We start from the raw sequence: 15672 nt of genomic DNA on the forward strand, positions 1-15672 counted from the left end.
ACACTGCACAGACAGACATTGCAATGGCAGGCCTGAGACATGGTTAAGGAGCTACTTAAGTGGGTGGCACAATCAGGGCTCCAGGCCCACTGGTAGCATTTAATCTACAGGCCCTGGGCACCTATAGTGCACTTTACTAGGGACTTATAAGTAAACTAAATAATCCAATTGGCTGTGATCCAATGTTATCATGTTTAAAGGGAGAGAGCATATGCACTTTAGCACTGGTTAACAGTGGTATAGTGTGCAGAGTCTTAAAACTAGCAAAAACAGTATCCAAAAAGTGGAGGGAGGCAGGCAGGGGTGACCACCCTAAGGCTGTCAGGTCTAACACCCTCTCTCGTGTCATGCTAAGTTTCACCACATCAAGTTATTTGCCATCGCAGGGCATGCTTTCAGGGAATCACACACATCTTAAACTGACCGAGACTGAAGCATTGCACAAGAATCATACAGTGCACTACATGTCACTGACATGTGGGACAAGGTTGGGAAGACACCCAGAAAGAAACCCATCATATGTTTTCTCTTTCACCGTGCACAGGAAATGCAGACCATGTGCTTTTATATAAATTTTTTCAATCCGAACTCTGTCTTGACACCTGCTGCATTGAGGTCGCACAGGAGACGCAGAAGTATATTTACTTGAAGCAAAAATGGCGCGTGCCGACTGAAAGGTGGACTGGCAATTGAGGAATCGCCCAGGGTAAGCTAAGTATGCATACTCCTAATTTGAGTGAGAAAACCGATGGTGAAATGTTTACTCGGAGTTTAACACCAAATATCTTGTGTACGAAGCATATATATATATATATATATATATATATATATATATATATACACACACACACATACACAGTGCCTATCTAAGGATATCGTTTTTCAAACTATTTGAAATGCATGCAGCAGTCCGATATGTATATTCAGAAAGCGTATTGGTTTCTACCAACCTGCAACCTGCTTAATGCATAATTCTGCCTAACAAAACAATAGTTCTCCCAACGTTGAACACACACTAGCAATTTTCATTTGACCAGTGGTGTTTTTTTTCTCGAGGGTGAGGGAGCGCATCTCCCCCACCCCGCTGTGAGACATCCAGGAAAAAATAAAATTTCAATGAAAAGATTTCATGCTGGGCGTGTCCTCTGCTGCTGATTGGCAGCATGGAGGACTGAAGCAGGGATGACTGGATGCTCCAAATTGTGCATGTCACTTTGACCAGCTGTTTTGCGCCAGCCAAAGTGACATGCGCACTTTGAAGCTCTCACCCATCTGTCTTAAGAAAGCTGGGTGGAGACCACGCATAGGCCTCCATGGCCTGAAGGAGAATCCAGCCAGCCGGCTTCAACCAATCCAGGCACTTCTCTCATGCTGGTTAACAGCATGAGTCCAGTGTCTGGATTGATTAGGGGAGCTCTTCCTGGATCAGAAAGCTGACAGCAGAAGAAGAGCAAGGATGATGCGCAGCCCAGAGGTAAGTGCTGTTTCATTTTATCTGAAATGTGTAATGTATGTAAGCGTAGTGCTAATGTTTTATTTTGTAGTTTGTGTTATGATTTCATTTGGGCTTTTGGAGAGGTGGCTTACTTTGGGGTTTTGGAGGGAGGGGGTGTTTTATTTAGTTTTTTGGGGAATTGGGGGGGTACGTCACTCGCCCCACCACTTTTAAAGGGTTCCAGCCACACCTGCCTTTGACTTGATGCAGAAAAAGAGGTTGGTCACAAATCACAAGTGGGCCTTTCTTACTATGGTTTAACACATCAAGGCCTCTAGGTATGTTGTAGTTTGGACTCTTGCTCTGGGCAAGACTGCTGGTTCGAGGATGACAGTACTTATGTTTGTAGGTGACTATGCCTATCCTTCAACAAGTCGCAAATGTAGTCCCAACCCTTCGGGCTCACTAGAAGTACCTCACCAAAAACCCAAACAGTTAAATGTGATTTGTGGTAGCCTTTACGCATGGACTCAGAAGTATGACATCTCGGGGAATGTGGTGGTAAACGGAGATTGCCCTTTTCTCACAGATATATCATGTCTCAACCAAACACAGGCAATAATGAAGATGCAGTAATGTTTCAATACTTTTTATTTAATACAATCTGCAATAAATCGCATGGGCTGCAATGATTAGGATAATGAACAGTGCAAGAAACAGAACTGTAAAGACAGGGGTCATGGTTATAAAGACCCTCACCATCTTGCAATAGCATAAAAAGACATTGAGTGTGTGATATGTCCTAATATCCTACCATAAGAGGACTAACCCTCTACCTAGAAGAGAGCTGGGTATGTTAAACCTAATTTGCCAATGCCATGTCCCTGGAAGGAGCCCCCAACCCTTGTTACCTTTGAATGAGGTCTCATGCTCAGACTCCGAAGGAACACGAAGAACGGGTCAGCATCAAGGCGACGTGCAGCATCGATAGCAACGATGGTATCTGGTCGGAATCCCTCTGATTATCTGTCCAAAGTGTGATGTATTTATACAGATCTACTTGGACCCCTGACGTAGGTTGTTCCAAAACAATAGATAACACAGCATGCTTGGGGCGGTGAATTCTAATGTGAGCACCTACAGTTTGCATGTCTTTGTTGCAGGAGTTGATGCCTTAGCCCGGTGACACTGATAACATAAATCTAACCAAAATGGCCTGGCTATAAACAAGGCAGCCATCCTATAAGAATTAATTAAATAAATGGTCTAAGACAGAGCAAGCTAAGTAGGTTAAAAATCACTAGGTGACGGGGCACGAGTCTGCAAGCCAAAGGCTAAGCTAACTCCTGTTATCCCATTAAAACAAACTCGGATTCACTACAGGTAGAGGTGTGAAATGAGACAGATGCAAGCAGACATCTGCAGGTAGGAGAACTGGTTTAGGGTGGTTTCCTTTTCAAATACCTCATGTTGCAGTTCTGTAGACACAGCATTTCTGTAGTGGGATGCCTCTCACAGCAGAGTAGCTTCCAGCTTTGAGAACCAACAACAGAGATGCAAAGAGGTGTGGAATATATGCACTTGGCTACAAACAGTGACAAAGACAGTGTTGAGGAATAGGAAAAAGTGGCTTTGCCTAAAAAAAAGAACCTCTGAGCAACAGACTGCAGCCCCCTTTTTCCTCACATCTAGCAAGTGGCAGTGAAACAACCAAATCGAATTTCTAATGGAGCCTTATCTCCTTTGTCATCACGTCATGGTCTCGGTCTCCTCCCTCTTGTACCTTCATACACTTCCACTGTCTGGGAAAACTTCATCACCTCCAACTTGTGCACTGGAACAGTCCCAGAACGTGTAAAATGGAACACACAGACCTTCATCACCCTGCTTTGCTTATACATACAATGCATATTCAACAACAGCCACATGCACAAACATGCACAACATACACTTAGATGGGATTAGGTGAATAAACAGGGTATAAATCTGGCTGCACATTGGGGAGACACTCTCAGCCAGTGCCAAATAACACAGTTTTAGTGAGTTAGTGAAAAAGCCCTCAATTTACATTTAGTGATAGAAGACCTTTTTCTACGCCAACACCCCCTGTGCAGTGCACAGACCCTGTACCAAGGATTGAGTCTCTAGACCATGTGCAAAAGTGCTATCTTAGGCCTGACACACAAAAGGCTCAGCTCTTAATGTTTATGACATATACATTTGGAACCACATGTTCAAACTGTCTTTCCCAGATATGGAGCACTATGTATGTTGTCTTCCTACAGGTTACATTCTCCAAGTGCATGCTATCTCAAGAAGACTTCTCCCTCTATACTCTTAAAACCCTGCATGAAGAATCAACTTTGACATACTCTCTTTCCGCAGAGTGACTGTCTTCTTAGCTTCCATCCTCTGCATACCTTCTATTTCTGAGTATAGTCTCATGCCTGCCTGCCTCAATCCTTCTTACTGCAATTCTCCTCTTGAAAACCCTAACAATGCAATGTAGTACATAACTCCGCCAACCTATTGATCTCGCCGATCATTAACTTAAAACCACATAGCCCCTACTAATGATCACATCTACCTGGTATCAATATATCACAAAGTAACTGGAGTAAATACATGGGGTTTTTCTTGAAAGTACACAATGAATCGAAATAATCAACATTAACCACTAGCCTTGGGTACTAGGGTAGGGTGCTACTCAATGTAAATAACTTCAATGCCTTATCAAGGGTAGTAAGTGCTATATAAATACCATTACAACTACAAGATAAAGCAATGAGATAGTGCTTGTGCGCATAAATAAGGACTACTGCCAAAAAGTGCTTTGGCCATTTATTGCAATACATATATGGAGTGTAAATCATTGAGCAAATGCCAATTATTTCAACTGAAATCAGCAGAAGTAATATAATGAATGAAATGTGCAAAAACTATATTTTGCATTCTGGGGATCAAAGTAGCAATTTGAGGGATGAAGGCTAGATCTCATCTAAGATTTTTTTGACAAACTTATTTTCATTGTTACTTTATACTTTCTCAATTTAATCTATTTCCTGATAAAAGCACATTTTACATTGGAAAGATTCTATGGCTTTCCAGAAGCACTTGCAAAGGGGTTGTGGATGATGCAGGCGTCCCTCCTTCCTGTAGCCTTGCGTCCCGCTGTGCTTTTGTGGGACACATATTTGCTCCAAAACTTGTGTACTGCTGGTCAACTCCAGATCTCAGGCACAACTACTGTTCAACCTGAAGCATTGTTGGTACAATGTAAAACGTCACTTATTTTATGTTCAAGCAAGACTTCTATTTGTTAAATGGTGATTTCCACACATGTATGGACTTACAGAACGTGTTACAAGCAAGTGAGTGCTACATACATGCTCTAATTCCATAGACTAAAATACAAGGACAGCAGCCTTACTCACCTCTTCTCTGTGGTATTCTGCAATGAGGTTGAAAGGTACAGTATACAGAGTGCTGGACATCACTCCAAAAAGGGAGCACAGGGCTAGCGTGGAGTAGACATTCGGAAAGAGTGCAACCAATCCTGTGCCAAGTCCGAAGAGTAGATATCCAATGAAGTAAAGTCCTTTCAATCCAATGCAGGGTAAAAGAATTTTCTGCAGGTCTAGAGAACCAAACATGAAAAATTAGAATATTGGGAAGGAGCAATATCTTGCTGAACTCTTAATGCAGATACTAGTGGGCCAAAACAAAACCAAATTTGTAATTATTATGACATGTTTGTAAAATAGCATATGACATCCTGTATTTTTATGTGAAATAGCCATGCTTTCAATGTTAAAAAAATTAATTGGTTGGTTGAAACTTCTACATTAAGGTGAACACTGCTCCATAAATTTGACAAACACTGAGAAGGTGCATCTACCCTTTCCTATTCAGTTAAAAAAAAGTTTAGTTAAATATGAAGAGAGTTCTACAACATGAAGCCACCAACATTGGTTAGGCACTAACTATATGGATCTCCCAAGTATCTCTATGTCATTATGTGCTAAACGCACTCTAACTGTGGCACAATGGTTAGAGCGGCAGACCCTGATGCAGAGATCTGGCCCGGGACCAGGGTTCAATTCCCGCCTCAGCGGTCTTGGGCTCAATTCCCTTGGACCAGCTAATTCTCGCCTCGTGCCTAATCTAATTAATGGATCCCACTCTGTAACTCTGGGCAATAGCTTGCTTAATCTCCACAATGGCCCTCACAGCGCTTGGATGCCTGGCTTCACCCTGGAGCTGTCCAGGAGTGGGCGCCTCACAGGGAAAAAGCCAGGAGGGGTTCCACAGCGGTATGCGTACAGCGCCTTGAGACCCTAACGGGTGAGTAGTGCACTATACAAGTGCGAAGTGTACCATTTTTTTTTTATATAGAGACATCCATGGTTTTAGGGAATATCCTCCTCAGCTAGATAGGTAGTACCTAGGCTGTAGGTTGTGTAAGCTTGAAACTTCAAAGGATTTCCCCAAATCAGTGTTTCTATCTCCGAACAGACCATTTCCTAATTATGGCAGACTTTCAATAGGTAGCTATTGCAGCAAACATGAGACAACCTCTCACACAACATTTATTAAATTAGGGGCTTACCAATGAGGGTGGGAAGGTCACATTCATAGTAAAACCCCAAAAAGTTTACAGAACTGATTTTTTTTTATTCTTGTGTCACCTTTCCAGCAGCAGATGGGAACACACATTTCACAGCTACACTGTAGCAAATGCACCTGCACATTACAGACCATACAGGTATTTAGAAATTCCATTATGCTTTTAAGAACACCATAATTGGCTTGATGGCACGCTACTACATGTTGCACAAAATGTTAGACTAGGTACTTTAAGTAATGATGGTCCTACATGGCCAGATATGGATACTTACACACACACACTCTAATGAGGATACCATGGCAGTAGCTGAGGTGCGCTGATTATATAATAATTTAGTACAAATATAAGTGCTTGATACAATTCGCAATGTAGACTTTTAACATCGCGCCAGGGAATACATCCTGTGCATTCAATAATGGGTAATGAACCCACCAAATCGGAAGAAATTCATTTTTGGCTACCACAATAAATAAGCACTTTGAAGGCAGTGTTTACCCATAAGGGCTCCCAAAATAAACACAGAAGTCTCACAATGTGCTTGCCCTTCGGGATGGATCCCTCAGTGGACAACTGTGCCACTTGGGGTGCAGTTTTTGCTACACTCAATACTACTGCACACTGTACACCAACACCAGCAAAACTTCTGGAAGTGTTAAACTAGATTCAAGATGAATACAGGGGAAACCCTGCCCTGTATTTGGGGATGCAATAAATGGGCAATTTTGCCACCGTGTCCTCAATTATATTAAGTAATTTAAAAGTGGAAGCAGTAGCAATGACAGAATGCCAGTGGCTCTGAGATGTTCCTCAACAGGACCAAGAAAGCAAGCTGCCAAAGATTATCGCTGAAACCTATAGGTAGAGATAGTCTGGGAGCAAGGCAAGGTAAACAACAACTACAAGGGAAATCTGATAAGGATTCTACTAAACAGGCACAGGAGGATTCTAAAAAATTCTGGGATAAACAAAAACAAAATAAAGATCATAAAAGAATGAGGAGAATTTCTGCATTCAGAGACCTCAGAGAAACTACAGAATCTTAGAAATAGGGAAACTTTGAAAACTCTCAATAGAAACCAATGTACAGACATGTTCCAATCTCATTCCTTTCAGGACTCACCAGAAAAACGCAGTGAGAGAGGTGGTTGGTCAGATGACCAAAACGAGTACTCAAAACCGAGAAAAGATTCACAACGTTCATCTGAAGTTTCAATAAAAAAAGGAAGAGAAACTTCCACAACAGATATAGAATAGTCTTGGATTACAGATAGCTTAACAGTCATACACGCACATTTGCAATACAAAATGCACACAGCACTTAACAATTTAGTGCGCAAAAAATACAAACAACCTTGGATATTTCCAACATTTTTGTCTGCCAAAATCTAGCGTCTGAAAGTTGGGACTTCAGTCCCTTCAGTGCGCTTGGCTTTCAAAGAAAATGTTGCCAACTCCCACAGGGGTAAAAGAACAGTCCAGAATTGTTCTCAGCACGTGTAAAATCAATATTACATGATATTGATCCCTATGTGCTGTCCTATATAGATGACCTCTACCTCACAGATGACTACCTCAGAACACACCTGAAATGGGTGGACTGCATTGTTGTGGCATTCGCCAAATTGGGCTACAAACAATTTCAAGAAAACAAAAATTGCTTTTCTCAGTGCCCTATTTTTGGGATAGGAGTTATCAAATGAAGGAAAGAATTTCGCACCCAACTTTCTGAAAATTCCTGGAAGTGCGCACAGTTACAACCTCCAACACCATCAAAAAGCTACAGTTATTAGTGGTTTTCTTCAATTGTGCCACAACTTACATTCCAGATTATGCACAATGCATAAAACCACGCACTGACTTAATACAGATTTTTCAGGCACACATTGGACACCTGCACACACGCATACTCAGAGCATTGCAACAGGACATGTTACACACATGTGACAATAAAACAAATTTGGGCATCCGAGTAATTGCTCAGGCCATCGGGTTCACCAATGTAACATTCAATGAAGGTAATACCGCTCCTATAGCATACAAATCACACTGATACTTTAAGAATGATCAGCCTTTTGTCTCACTGAAAAACATTCTGACTGGTATGCAGATGGCGGTCATAAAAGAGAGACCTCTGGCCCAGGGCAAACGTATTATTTTCGTTACCCCAATACCAGCCCTTGAGGCGGTTACCAAAGTTAGTGTACCAAAGGTAAAAGCATTACATCCACGTTGGATCCAATGGGTAATGTCTCTGATGGCCACTGGTGTGGATTAGGTTTTTGATCCAAAACTAGACATGAGAATTCCTAGAATATGAACAAAAATACCCAATGCCTAGATACATTTTGCTTCCTGAACAATACCGGGTCATCATTTATGCATACTGATGGGTCAGCTCAACTAGTTGTAGGTACTAAACATCAATAGTCTGCCACTTGCGCAGCCGTTGGGGGGTGATGAGGGATGGTACTTTCCTACCTCAAAATATCTACATGCAGACCCTAGGGTACTGCACTGCACAACTAGCAGAGCTTAAGGCTTCAAGTTTGGCACTGGAACATACGGATCCGGAACTTTCAACACTGATTGTGTGTGATTTGTACTACTGTGTCCAATCCTTTAATGAATATCTGCATTATTGGTGCCAAAATGGGTTCAGAGATTTTAATGGGAACACCATCAAATACAAATGTGTGTGCGGGAGGGTAGCAGAACTTAAAGACAAGATACCAAAGGCCTATGTAGTTCATACAATGGGTCATCAATGTGTTGGAGTACACATTGTAAGAAATACTTTGGCTGATGAGGAAGCCAAATCAGCATTAGTGACTGCTTCTGTTGCTGTGTTTACTCATTCTCATATGAGACACGAGTTGCTGTGAAGGCTTCAGCTGACAGCATGTCCTTACCAAAGGCAAATCCCGCAAAATATTCCTACCACTTACGTGCCCAAAACATTGCATTTTCAACAATTCCACAGGTAGGTGATCGTGTGATCCCAAACCAAGACCAGAGACTAGATCTCATCAAAGCAGCGCATGAGAGAGTTGCTTCTGTCCATGCAGGTGTGGCAGCTACTATTTCATTACTTCATAAATGCTACTGGTGGCCTGGTCGATACAAAAAGACCAAACAGTATGTCTTTTGTTGTGACATCTGTCCACAAATTAGAGAGTCCACCATCAAGTGTTCACCGCAGACACTTCTCTTTGTTTCCAATAAACCACTTCATGGTGTGTTCCTGGATCATTTTGCACACAAATATATCTTAGTTGCTTTTGATTCAGGTTCTAGATTCCTATAGGTATGGCAAGAACGATCAGCTGACACAAACTGTTAGTAAAGATTTGCAAGCCTTCATTGGGACATATGCTGCTGCAACATTCCACACAGACCAGTTACCTGTCTTTGGCTCCAGGGTATTTAGGGATACCATGGCATGTTGGGTGTTCAGATGCATTACTGGTCTCCTTATTATCCCAAGGGAAACATGATTGTGGAGTGGAAAAACTGAGACTTAAAGCAATCATCAACAGCTAGAGTTTTTCGATACAGATCGTGGCTGGATGCATCACTTGCATGGAGTACAGAGAGCACTAAATAATCTGCCTAGAAGGTCTTTTGGGTGGTGGGGACACCCTACAAAGTCCTGTACAGGACACCTATGTATGACCCAGGAATTACAACAGTTCTGTGATGCAAATTCATCTGTACATGCTGCCACCTTAAGAATGAGGGATTTGCCACAACATCCACCGGCTGGATTGCTAAAGTTGTGGATCTTGTGTGTGAAAAAACTGCTATAAAGAGGGATTTTGACCTAGCATATAGAGCACCAGTGCCCGTACTCTAAATACACAGTAACAGAACTGTTATTTTACCACCGCTGCCTGGTTCTAAAGAAAACCACTTTATTTCAGTTGACAATGCCAAGTTACACCATGTGGCCTGTCGTGCACAGAAGACCAAGAGGACTCCTGGGTAGTTCCCATATCAATCTCACTGCCCATCAGGATGTGCCTCGACAACAACTAAACAACGATTAAGAAACTTCCCCGAGCTTGCAGAGGATAGAAAATGATGTTTCATTGGTTCCTGTTACCACATCAAAGATAAGAAATATCCCGAATTCTGATTTGTGTGATCAAAATTCAACACAAACAGAAGGAATAATTTATTACAAACCAGAGAGGGATACATCTGCCAGTTCTCCTTCACCTACACCAGCTCCAGTATTTGCACGAACTGCTTCTGATTATTTTGCCGACATCAACATTTCATTTTCAAATTCTTCAGTGTCTTCTGCAGTACCTGTAGCAAGAGCAACTGGCTTAAAAATAACTATCTAATTCGCTCATGAAACTATCTGTGGTTTCTTTTTCCTTTGTTTGCCTTCCTTTACTGGATTGGTTTTGTCATTCTTTTCTTTTTGCCGATACATGGTCATTATCTTTCTGAACATTCTTCAGTACTACAGGAATTATTTGAATTCCATAGGTTTACAAAGTTTCTATCAATGATATTATAATACCAGGGGTTGTGTCTGATGATTGGGATGTAAAAACAGTTGATTCGATGCTTTCTCAGCTTGAATATTACACTGTATTTGAAAGTGAACATGTTTATCAAACAACAGAGAATTATGGGGAAATGTTTCTGTTACCATCATTATGGACATTTTTTTCTACACAAAGCCAGCACCCCGAGAACTGTTTACAATTACATGCAAAATGGAACATTGCCCAACTCCACCAGTGGGGAGTTCCGAAATATACGTAGAAAAGTTCATGTATTTTACAGGCATGATGTTAAAAATGCTGAGCCTTATTATTTAAATTGTCACCTACAAATTGCAGGACATTTTGTTAACTGATATCAAATTGACTTATTCTGATTCCTTTGTTTCCCAGTTAGCTATAGAAGGCTATGAATATTGGGTGAAGTCGATTGACTTGAGGTGCGTGTGGGGAATTAGAGATTGGCAAATACAGCAAAGGGAAGCTTTATTTAGAGCATGACGTATTATGATACAAATTATATTTTCCAATGAAACAGTGCAGCCAACAATTTGTTTAGGATTAGCGAAAATTAGTGAACTGAATGTGCCCAGTATTCTCTAACCGGTAAAATTTGATAAATGGCAAACGATTTTAAATGTCACTGAAGAACAGCTCGATGGATGGGTCCAGAACAGCACCTTTAATTCAATACTTTTAGGTCTTAACAGGTGGTTATTGTGGCCAGTGGACACATGGTTGGCATGAGCATTTTGTAAACTCCACACAGGGTTTTAAAGCGAGCCAACATTACATTAGCACACACCATTCTGGTATCGTACCACAAATAGCATGAGCAAACTATGAAAATAATGGTTCAAAACTTCCACAGCTGTTAAAGAACACCTTAGTATCCTGTCAGGAGAAATAGACTTATACGATTTCTTTTTAGGTCCCAGAAGGCTGTGCATGAAGTCTTTCTTATATGCAATATATAATGAAATATGGAAATTTTCCCAACAGGAAGCAGCAGCCTGGTTCAGGCAAAAAGATCAGGAAAACTTACAGAAAGGTCTAGCCGTTGTGGATAATGGTATGAACACATTGTTCAACCACATTTACACCCTAAGCAACATTGTGTCATCTGCAAATGACATTATTCAAACTGATATGTCATTTTTACATCATTGAGTCCATATATAGTTATGTTGGATGTTAAGAGTTCGGAAAAGAGGCCACTTTCCCTGGCAACACATCAACTCCAGGGACTTGTCAACCTTGTTTAATTTAACACAGAAACAAAAGATAATGGCTAAGAAAGAAGCAACATACATCATGCATAATATGGAAAAGTTAGAGAAATTGCCTTTTACTGTGGTGGAGATGCCATCTGCAATCTTGTTAATACATAGGGTTATCAACCTGCCCATTTCAACATTTCAGTTTACCTTGTGCTTAAAACACTTTCCAGTATGCAGATTTGAGCGGCTAGAAGAGAGTTGCATTCATGAGGTGTTGGAGCTACCCTTCACGGACGGATGTTTTAATGGGATGAAGGAAGTCTTTCTCAGTGGCAGTGAATGCAAGACTTCTGTGAGCCATTCAATGATTTCTAAACAGCTGTCTGCACAACACATGTAATACTGAAGTAGCAAATTTAGCTTGTTACCTGAAGGGTGTTCCTGTCCCTTTCATTCGCTCAGCGTTCCAGGTGCTCTCAAGTGGGAATTTTGTAATGATGAAAGTTGTTGTGGCATGCAGGCTGGAATCACATACATGGTTTCAGTCTCCAAAATTGTGAACTGTTGCAGAAATGTACTTTTACCCCACATGCGAGAGATGAAAGTAGCAGAAATATGGCCTCATTTTGCTTCTTCTAATGTAAATTTTGCCAAGCTGAGCAGACTGAAGCCTCTTTTGTTTAAAAAACACATGGCTCTCACATCTGCCCGCGATACCTACGATCTCCAAGGAGCAAGACTGTCTGCAGAGATACAGTCCTTTTCAAATACCAACTTTCCAAAATTATTCGGTGAATTGATTTGTCACATTTTTAATGTGTTCACCACCACTGGGATTGTACTTTTTAAGGCTGTTGATTCTGGTTTTGAGAGCATCTTTCAAACTGCATTTGGGGTAATACCTTCAGCCATACATGCACTATTTTTGAGTGTCTTTGGGGGATTTCCATTAACTCTGCTTTAAACGGTAGTATTCTGCTGTTGCTGTTTTTTATTTGCAATGGCTACCCCATCACAACAAAGAGGAGGGATAGCTCTTCCACCAGCCCAACTGTGCCGTGAATGCATAATGCAGTACTTTGGAGTACCACTCCAGGAAGAACAAGAGTCAAACTGGCTACTGCCATTCAGACCAGTTCTGAATTGTGTGCATCTCATCTTTAAATGGTTGTGGTGCCCTTTTGCGCATGCACCAGAAGTGTGTCTCGCTCTGCAGCACATACCCTCTTTGGATGAGTCTGATGAAGGTTCATTGTCAGATGTCCATTGAGACTGCGATTGCTGTAGGATGCTTCCTATTAGTCACTATTTGTGGATCTTGTGGATTTTGGTGCTATAACACCTGCCACTGCACGTACTGCTGCCTCTTTGGCCAGACCTATGGCTGAGGTACCAAAACATGAGTGCTCCCTTGCTCTCCTTGCCAACAATCTGGTCAACTTGTCACCTGCCGGAGTCGGATCCTTCCTGGATTCCATCACCATTGATAATGCTGGTGCTTTTTTAAGGGATCATGCATATTGGTGAATATTGATATTTGGTCTTAATTCGCATCATTTTCTGTTCCAAATTCTAAAATGACCCCTTTTTTTCTTCTAAATTCAGACTGACTTTGGTCTGTCCTGCTTATCAACGTGGACAATTTGTCTCTTTTATGTACATTTTAGTTTGCTTTTAATTTGTAGTACAGATATAGGGGGTCATTACAACCCTGGCGGACGGTGTAAAAGGTGGGGTAATACTGCAAACAGGCCGGCAGAAAAAAAAGGGAATTACGACCCTGGCGGTAACCGCCAACAAAGACAGACACTTTAACACTTCGCCCACCACGGCGGTACAGACAAACATCGTGGCGGTCACCGCCAACAGACAGGCGGGAGACAAAGTACTGCCCACACTATTACAACACACCAATCCACCACCTTTTCCGGGGCGGATTCACAGTGGATAAAAACAATGCGGAAACAGCCTTTGCTATGGGAAAACGCTCACCTCAATACACTCCACGAGGAACGATGACTCCATGGACCCGGAACTCCAAATACTACCTGCCCTTGTCTTTCTGCTCCTGTACGAACAACAGCGACGTAGGCGCAGAACATACCGGTGAGTACTGCATCTACGACACGGGGAGGGGGAGGCAAAAGTTAGGGGGACACCCACCAAACACCCCCACCCCCACCCTCGCATATTACAACATACACACCAATACAGTCAAAAATATCACATTAACAACCCACAATCCCCCCGGAAGAATGCAAAGACAAAGCGAGATCCGTTCAAATATTGTAATGTGCCAATATACATGTCATATAAAAATATACTGAATCATATCTCGAAATCTGTCATATTTATATATACAATACAAGAAGTAGTGCAGATATGTACACAACAATGTCCGTGCACCAACGGTCCAAAAATGCATGGGCGAGGTCCACAATAGATACCTGACCAAAATCCGAGAGAACACTGCCGGGGCATCAGATTGAAACACTACAGGCACCTCAGGGGGAATGGAAGGGGGGCACCTCAGCCACATGACTGCAAAGCCAGATCCACGACGGGGCTCCATGCCCATTGATGTATCCTGGGGAGTGCAAAGCCACAGTCTCTCAAGTCTCTACAGTGGGTGGGTTGCCCACTGTGCCATCCTGGGGAGTGCAAAGCCACAGTCTCTCAAGTCTCTACAGTGGGTAGTTTGCCCACTGTTCAAACCTGGGGAGTGCAAAATCACAGTCTCTCAAGTCTCTACAGTGGGTGGTTTGCCCACTGAACAATCCTGGGGAGGGCAAAGCCACAGTCTCTCAAGTCTCTACAGTGGGTGGGTTGACCACTGTTCAATCCTGGGGAGTGAAAAGCCACAGTCTCTCAAGTATTTACAGTGGGTGGGTTGCCCACTGGACCATCCTGGGGAGTGCAAAGCCACATTGACGCAAGTAGATGCAGTTCTCAACTGGTACTGGGTGGGACTGGTTCCCAGACTGGATGAGTCTCCCTGCGAAAGTTCCTGTCCTATCACTGTCCCAGCTGCACATGGGAGAAGGATGCCTGATGTGGCGGCCTATTCATACCCACACGGTGTTTGCCCTGATCAGCGGGCTTCACCATGGCGGTCTTGGCCTTGTTCAGCGGTGCTTTGGCTTGGCTGGCTATGGACTGTTCAGCGGTCTTCACCATGGCTGGCTATGGACTGTTCAGCGGTGCTTTGCCATGGCGGTCTTGGCCTTGTTCAGCGGTGCTTTGCCATGGCTGGCTATGGACTGTTCAGCGGTCTTCACCATGGTGGTCTTGGCCTTGTTCAGCGGTGCTTTGCCATGGCTGGCTATGGACTGTTCAGCGGCCTTCACCATGGCTGGCTATGGACTGTTCAGCGGTCTTCACCATGGCGGTCTTGGCCTTGTTCAGCGGTGCTTTGCCATGGCTGGCTATGGACTGTTCAGCGGTCTTCACCATGGCGGTCTTGGCCTTGTTCAGGGGTGCTTTGCCATGGCGGTCTTGGCCTTGTTCAGCGGTGCTTTGCCATGGCTGGCTATGGACTGTTCAGCGGTCTTCACCATGGCGGTCTTGGCCTTGTTCAGCGGTGCTTTGACATGGCGGTCTTGGCCTTGTTCAGCGGTGCTTTGCCATGGCTGGCTATGGACTGTTCAGCGGTCTTCACCATGGCGGTCTTGGCCTTGTTCAGCGGTGCTTTGCCACGGCTGGCTATGGACTGTTCAGCGGTAGCCTGAGATGGCAGTTCAGATACTGACATTGGTGTGTGCCATGACGAACTCCACACTGGACATTGGGGTGTGGCATTACCAACTCCACACTGGACATTGGGGTGTGGCATGACGAACTCCACAATGGACATTGAGGTGTGGCATGACGAAC

General features: G+C 43.0%; 1 protein-coding gene across 1 annotated transcript in view; it reads right to left on the bottom strand.

The window, feature by feature from the left end:
- SLC45A2 (solute carrier family 45 member 2) overlaps positions 1-15672 on the bottom strand; it is a 323571-nt gene that overhangs the window by 109530 nt on the left and 198369 nt on the right. The window contains exon 6 of the mRNA XM_069220574.1: positions 4870-5072. Within this exon, the coding sequence (XP_069076675.1) occupies positions 4870-5072 (203 nt within the window). The remainder of the gene's footprint in view (positions 1-4869; positions 5073-15672) is intronic.

The sequence above is a fragment of the Pleurodeles waltl genome, chromosome 1_1 (assembly GCF_031143425.1).
Source record: "Pleurodeles waltl isolate 20211129_DDA chromosome 1_1, aPleWal1.hap1.20221129, whole genome shotgun sequence".
Lineage (NCBI taxonomy): Eukaryota > Metazoa > Chordata > Amphibia > Caudata > Salamandridae > Pleurodeles > Pleurodeles waltl.